Source organism: Micropterus dolomieu, linkage group LG07 (assembly GCF_021292245.1).
Source record: "Micropterus dolomieu isolate WLL.071019.BEF.003 ecotype Adirondacks linkage group LG07, ASM2129224v1, whole genome shotgun sequence".
NCBI lineage: Eukaryota > Metazoa > Chordata > Actinopteri > Centrarchiformes > Centrarchidae > Micropterus > Micropterus dolomieu.
The window spans coordinates 128,086-136,204 of NC_060156.1; the positions used below are offsets into that span (position 1 = coordinate 128,086).

General features: G+C 40.8%; 1 protein-coding gene across 1 annotated transcript in view; it reads left to right on the plus strand.

The window, feature by feature from the left end:
* LOC123973999 overlaps window positions 1-8,119 on the plus strand; it is a 56,221-nt gene that overhangs the window by 14,074 nt on the left and 34,028 nt on the right. The window contains exons 4-7 of the mRNA XM_046054412.1: window positions 4,655-4,736; window positions 4,864-4,971; window positions 5,057-5,293; window positions 5,517-5,754. Of these exons, the coding sequence (XP_045910368.1) occupies window positions 4,655-4,736; window positions 4,864-4,971; window positions 5,057-5,293; window positions 5,517-5,754 (665 nt within the window). The remainder of the gene's footprint in view (window positions 1-4,654; window positions 4,737-4,863; window positions 4,972-5,056; window positions 5,294-5,516; window positions 5,755-8,119) is intronic.

Here is an 8,119-nt window from a genome sequence, read left to right on the forward strand (position 1 = left end):
ACCACTTATCCCCCACTTACAATGCTGTCCTTTCATCACTTCCCAGGAAACTCAACAAACGTAACCTCTTGGCCTCAGGTGAAGATACCAACGATGGTCGTTCAGTCTTGGCCTCAGGTGAAGATACCAACGATGGTCGTTCAGTCTCGGCCTCAGGTAGTCTTAACGACTGTAACGACTGTCGTCACAGCAACAAGGAACACTAACGAACCGGCGGTATCGATGACCCGGGCCAACGACCCCACTGAGGTTAAATAGCTGAGTTTCCCTGCCAGTCAGACAGAACTGAAGAAGTCCTTTGGATGAGGGACGAAACGTCTTCCAGTATCTTCAACCAAGTCCAGCTGCCCTTGATTTTAACCTTCGTTGGATATCCTGTGTACCACTGGTATTATGTCAAACTGTTGATTTAGCTTGCAAGAAGGACATAACAGTAAAAAGCTAAGGCTACAGTAGCTCAGACCTGCCGCTGTTTGCTTCGTAACGTTCAGTTTAGATTTAGTGTGGTTTTACCAATATTCAGGCACACAGCTTCTCCACCTCTCAGTGCTGTAACCCACATAATATAGAACCCAGAGGAAGAGCCATTCACTAACACTACAGTGAAGTTACTGACTGCAGTCTTATTATTCTGTGACACAATCTCGTTATAATATTCAGTCCAGCTCACTAACCGTTTCTTAAGATAGTACTGAAAAGTTACTGAAAAGCAGCAGGCGAGCTAACGATGTAGCACGTAGGCTAAATGCAGTAAATGTACCATGGTCATGTAATGAGCATGGATTAGTTCAACCTGCAGCTGTTGTGTGAAGCGGTCTCCCTGCCTGTCTATATGTAACATAGTTAAAAAGGTTCAAGTCAAATCCTACTAAATGGGACTACTGTGCCACCTACTGTCATGAAGTTGTACCTGCAGCGAACGCTAGTTATGACGAAGGATTATGGGTAATCCTCAAATAACATGTCTCTGAATGTCCGTGGACTAAACAATGCTAACTTACTTAAAAAGCATGTAAAAGTTAAGCTAGATTTCTTTGTTGTTGATTCATTTTGCCATTTTTTTATGAAGTCAACTATCCGTTTATGTGTTTTATAGCCAGTTGAAAATCTCTGTTACTGTATGTTGCTACAAAGAGTGTCGTAATATTTTAACACGAGGTTGAGGTATTTTCTGCCGGTATGTTGAATTGTAACAAAGTTATATAATTGTTTGCACCTAATCGTTTAGAGAAAATAGAAAAATGTAAAGGTAACTGTAGGAAGTTTTATGTTGTTTCCTCCTTGTAAAATTAAGAGGGACAATTTGGTGTGTTTATTTTTAGTTATTTTAGTCATATGAGTTTAAATCCACTATACGATCAGTGTGTCAAACTGTACTTAACATTTGTGTAAAATTTTGAGAATAGTGCATAAAGTAATCCCGAAAAAACCAACAGAGGATTTCCCCTTAGAAAGAGCATGCGCTGTTTGTCCACATGAGACAACTATTCAACACTTTTCCTTTGTCATGAATGCAGATGTGGAATAAACCTGCTGTTACCGCGGGTTGGCTTCTGGGTTGCGACCAAGATGGCTGCGTAACTTCAATGCTCTCCGGCGGTTTTTCTAAAAACAACCCTAAAACTTTTGAGATTTTACTATAAGTGAAATTTTACTAAAGATGGAGGCTGGGGTCGTTAAAGGAGGACCTGCTTGCTTGTTCGAATAAGATAATAGAAGATGTCCTTTTAGTTCTAGCTGTGCCCTCGTTTTACTCCTAACTTTAATTGTAAACTAAAATGTCGGGGCATACAAACATTTTGAAGACTGGCTAAAATCATAATGCAGAGTGTGGCCACTCTAAAATCCCAGAGAGTGGCATCTGAACTTATCTCTGAAACTACAGACATAGAAGGGAGATTTTCACTGATAACACTGTTTAATGTATACGCTCCCCCAGGCAGTGACATTTCATTTTATAGAAAACTATTTGATTTAATATCACAATCAACTGGTATACTTATCTGTGGAGGGGATTGGAATGTACAACTTAATTCTAGGCTTGACTCCTCTAGACAGATTCCCCAAATGTCTTTGCAGAAGAAAATTAGGATCCTCATGTCAGAATATGGTATTGTGGACATTTGCAGGGATTTATATCCAACAAGCCGGGATTATACCCATTTTTCCCATGTACACACAGTATACTCTAGAATTGATTATTTTTTTGTTTTTAAAAGGGATTGCCGGTCATGTAACTGCGAGATTGGAAACATTGACCTTTCTGACCATGCTCACCTATTGCGAAATGTAGAAATAAATGATACAATTTACCAAATTAATGAAATCTGACATAAAAACATTCCTAAAAGAAAACCTTAATGGTGAGGTGAAAGCGGTTATGAGGGGTAAAATTATATCATTTTGTGTCCAGAAAAAAAACAGCTAGGCAATTTAGATGATCAGAGTTAAATAGGGAGTTAAAAGAGCTGGAGAGAAAACATGAGAGAATTAAAACCGGAGCTTAATATTAAGCTGAAAATATTGAGAAATAATATTAATGCACTATACTTACAAGAAATACGAAAGAAGATGATTTATACCAAACAAAAATACTATGAATCTGGTTTGCTAAACTTTTAGCAAGTAAATTACAAAAGCAACAAGCAGATAATGCAATATATGAAATAAGAGAGCCAAATAAAATGAAACTTGGAGAGATGGACCGTCATTACCAAGATTTCTATTTTTGTTCCAAGCTCTCCCGGCAGAAATTACAAAAAAGCAATTTTTAGAGCGGGACAAAATGATTTCTAGATTTATATGGTTAGGAAAAAAGCCGAGGATCAGATTTAAAACATTACAGCTCTCCAAAGAAAACAGGGGTATCGCTGTACTGCATCTTAGAAATTATTTCTACTCTGCACAAATTAAACCCCTGATGAATCTATGTAATACAAACTACGGTGCTAGGTGGAAAGACATTGAAGTACTTCTTATGTCAGAACCACCTTTACAGGCAATGCTGGGAAATAAAGACCTAGAAAGGACTCTATGCAAGATTGAAAACCCTTGGATAAAATCACAATTAAAAATCTGGACGGAGACTAAACATGAATATAAATTGCACGGTAATCTGAAGATAATAAGGTGGTGTGCCTATGACCCTGATTTCAAGCCCAATCAAACAGATGTTGGATTCCAGAACTGGGTGTCTAAGGGTATAACAACACATTTCTCATTAACAGATAAAGGTAAAGTGAAAGATTTCCAAACACTTAAAACCAAGTCATAATTTGGAGAAACAGGACTTTTACAGATACGTCATTATCTCAGTCAAGAAGTTATTAGGTCCCTGGATGTGCAGGAACCAGTGCTTCATGAAATATTTATGGCAAGGAGTGGAATGGTTGCTGCACATCGCAGTGGAAATGCACAAACTCACAATCATGGAGGGAATTTGGTTGAAAATGTTTGATCAGGTTTTTTATTACTCCAAAACAGAAAATTCCTGGTCCCGGGGAAGAGACTAAGTGCTGGAGGCAGTGTGGAAGTGAAGATGCCAACCATTGGCATATATTCTGGGATTGTCCAGTAATAAAACAATATTGGATATATGTTCATATAGATATGTTTTCAACATGAAAATACCCTCAAGTTTACCAACTTTAACTTGGGTAACACAGACTTCTTACCTGGTGCAAAGTATCTGTTCAGAATTTAAATTATTGCCTGTAAGAAAACTGTCACCAGATACTGGCTCCTCCCTGATCCCTCTACTCTGGAAAAATGGACAGAATTTATTAATGAAATCTACCAGATGGAAAGACATCAGCATTTTCACTCCATTTGCAGATGAATAGATTTGTAGTCTTATGGTCAAAATGGGTGTCATATGTTAATCAAACAACATGCAGGAATGTTGTCCTGAATGTTGTGGATAGTGAAAGATAGTGGTAATCAAGTGTTGATTTTATTGTACTGTATGTTGTACTTTATGTCCCGTTTATTAACAAAATAATTGCGTTGTTGTCTTTGTCTTTGTTTCTATGTTTTAGAGATATGTCTTATAGTAATGCACCTCTTGTTTTGTGTTCTAATGTGTTCTTCTTATATTTACAAAAATGGGAATGTTGGGAATGGAGAACTTTGGTCACAGACTGCAACTGTGACCATGAGGTAATGTAAATCTGGCTATTGTATTGTTCTCAATCTTTCAAAAATAAAGAATACCGCATACCTGACGGGCTCCAAGAGATTATATCACAGAGAGGTCACACATAGCTGCTGTCACTCTGCGTTTTGTAAGACTGAAGTGTTGAGCCAATATGCCGGTGTTTCGCTGCGCGAGCCGGTGTTGATCTGCCTCTGAGTCGGGAACGTTGAAGTAACAGAGCCTGAACATGTCTCAGTGAAAAGCCACAGCCTGCATGCTGGTGTGTTTATTGCAGGATTTCTGTATGAAAGCGGTTGTGTTTCTGATTCTGCTCGCTCGTGAGTTCAAACGAGCACGTGTACGAGCGCACGCCTGGTAGCAATCTTAGAACCGCACCGCTAGTGGCCGCTGGAAACTCCATAATGAATACCCCTTTAAATAAAATAAAACCTGCTTAATTTACTTCCTGTACTTTCTGTGTTTACTTAAAGCTTTACTTCTGTACGTTTTGTGTTTCAGAAGCAGAAGCCTGGGTACCAAAAGGAGCTGCTGGGAATCCTAAAGGAACTGAGAAAAGAGCTGCCAGAAGAACATTTTAATCGTTTGTACAATTATTTATAATTAATGATTTGATCTAATTTCATTAGTTTGATTAATATATTCTTATAAATAGTAGTCTGGACCGCTAGTTATAAGAAGACGTCTTTATCTGTCTGTTCTCTCTGTAGACGCTGAATGTTTGGTGAAGGACTGCATCAACAAAAAACCCACTGACCCAAAGGATCTTTTACAGATCTTTAAATATATAAAAGCTCCACGGAAGAAATTTGACCAAGGTTATCATATATACATTCATATTTTTAATAACTTCAGGTTAGTAGGTTTTGTAAATGTATAAAAGTTAACGTGTTCATCTTTCAGCAAAGAACATTTCATCTTCATCATCAAGTTGGTGGTTTCCAGTCACAGTGAAAGTCTTCCCGATCACTACTGGAAAAACCTTTGGTGCTGATCAGGCCATACTGGATCAACTGAAGACAGGTACAAACCTAACGATGGAGACTACAGACCTGATGGGATGTGACGTCATCATCGTCTTCTGTCCAATCACGTCACGTGTTGGATCAGATGTGGAGGCAGCCATGAGAGATGTTCCAGGTAAAGACTTGTTTTTAACTTGCAGCTTAAGTTCTAAACCTCGTCTCGTTCTTCTATTGTGTTTTAAGGAGGGTAATGTTCTCCTGCCTGTGCTTCTTTACGGGAAGCAGATCTCTTAACCTTGTTTCGTTTTTCTCTCATGTTTTAAGTAGGGTAACGTTCTCCTGCGTGTTCTTCTTCTTTTCTTACCTTTGTCTTGTTCTTCTCTTTTGTGTGTCATCAGGTTTTAACCTACCTGTTGTTCTAGTGCTGATGCATCACACCGTACTTGACGACTATTCTCCTGTTGACAGAAGATGGTCTGAACACTATCAGAACGTCGTGTTGGATGTTCACGTTCTCTTCCACGTGACTGTAAAGGGATTACTGATGTGTTCAAGAAACCATGAGGCAGTCCGACAGATACAAGAAGAGTTGAAGAAACACAGTAGAGCTGGATCCTGGTCCTGGTGGAGCATCAAGTAACAGCGTACACTTATTTTCACCTGTCAAGTCTCTTATTTTATCTTATGAATGATTTATTGCATAAGAAAACTACACAGAGTCAGTTTTATGAACAGTGATCACAGATGGAATCTATTGTAGTTACAGAAGTCTGAACCCTAAACCGTCTGAACTGTATGAAGGAGGTTCAGCATTTTGTAACGGTCAGTCACGTTGTCATGTGTGGAGTGACCTTTTATTGTGGCCAGCCTAAGGCTTTTTATTGTGGCCAGCCTAAAGCTTTTTATTGTGGCCAGCCTAAGGCACACCTGTTCAATCCCCACGCTGTCTGATCAGCATCTTGATATGTCACACCTGTGAGGTGGATGGATTATCTCGGCAAGTGAGAAGTGCTCACTGACACAGATTTTGACAGATTTGTGAACAATATTGGAGAAAAACTGGCCTTTTGTGTACATAGAGAAAGTCTTAGATCTTTGAGTTCAGCTCATGATGAATGGGGGTAAAAACAAAAAGGGTGGTGTTTATAATTTTGGTCAGTGTAGGAACAACCCCAGGTTTCTTTTCAGCACTGTAGCCAGGCTGACAGAGAGTCACAGCTCTATTGAGCCAAGTATTCCCATAGCTCTCAGTAGTTACGATTTCATGAGCTTCTTTAATGATAAAATTCTAGCTATTAGAGACAAAATTCACCAAGACCTGCCCTCAACTGGCACCGATTTATCTCTTAACTCAGGAACCTTAGAAACAGCTGTAGAACCAGATACATGTTTAGACTGTTTTGCTTCCCTCAATCTTTACCAACTAACTTCAATAATTTCTTCATCTAAACCATCAACCTGCCTCTTAGACCCCATCCCGACTAGGTTGCTTAAAGATGTTTTACCCTTAGTCAGCACCTCTATACTAGATATGATCAATCTATCTCTATCAACAGGCTATGTACCACAGTACTTTAAAGTAGCTGTAATTAAACCTCTTCTGGGTTCAGGAGGCAGACACCATCTCCACATTTAAGAGTAGGCTTAAGACTTTCCTCTTTGATAAAGCTTATAGTTAGGGCTGGCTCAGGTGAGTCCTGAACCATCCCTTAGTTATGCTGCTATAGGCCTAGACTGCCGGGGGATTTCCCATGATGCACTGAGCTCCTCCCTGTCTTCATCCCTCTCTCTCCATTGCCAAAGCTACTTATAAATTACATAAGATCTGAGGCACAAATCACTTAAAATCAGTTAATCACATCACAAAGCCTAAACATACCAGGAGCTGAAACCAGAGAAGAGTCCCCTCAGCCAGCTGGTCCCGAGGCTCTCTGCAGTAACAAGTCCCCAACAGCCTCAGGACAGCAACGCCAACTGAAGCAGACCAAACCAAATTATCAGCAAGCAGAAAGAAAAATATATTGAATACTGGAAAGAAACGACCAAAACACAAAGTAAATCACAGTGTTATCTGACCCTAAAAAGACAATTCACACTGACAAATTACCTGAGTACAATAAAATGTCCCAAACTAAGAAAAATGTAGACAACATACAGACTGAGTGAACACACAGGACAAGTAGAGACGCAGAGGACAGGTAGAGACTCAGGGGAGAGATAGAGACAGCAGACAGGTAGAGACAGATCTGGCCACCACAAGAGGAGAGACTCTGCTCCCAGTGTGACTCAGAGGACAGGTAGAGACGCAGAGGGCAGGTGGAGACGCAGAGGGCAGGTAGAGACACAAAGGACAGGTAGAGACTCAGAGGACAAGTAGAGACAGAGCTGGCTACCACAAGAGGAGAGACTCTACTCCCAGTGTGACAGAGGACAGGTGGAGATGCAGAGGACAGATAGAGATTCAGAGGACAGGTAGATACAGAGCTGGCTACCAAATGAGGAGAGACTCTGCTCCAGTGTGACAGAGGACAGGTAGAGACGCAGAGGGCAGGTAGAGACTCAGGGGACAGGTAGAGACGCAGAGGGCAGGTGGAGACGCAGGGGACAGGTAGAGACTCAGAGGACAGGTAGAGATGCAGAGGGCAGGTAGAGACTCAGGGGAGAGATAGAGACAGCAGACAGGTAGAGACGCAGAGGACAGGTAGAGACAGAGCTGGCTACCACAAGAGGAGAGACTCTGCTCCAGTGTGACAGAGGACAGGTAGAGACTCAGAGGACAAGTAGAGACAGAGCTGGCTACCACAAGAGGAGAGACTCTGCTCCAGTGTGACAGAGGACAGGTAGAGACTCAGAGGACAGGTAGAGACTCAGGGGAGAGATAGAGACAGCAGAGGACAGGTAGAGACAGAGGACAGGTAGAGACTCAGAGGACAAGTAGAGACAGAGCTGGCTACCACAAGAGGAGAGACTCTGCTCCAGTGTGACAGAGGACAGGTAGAGA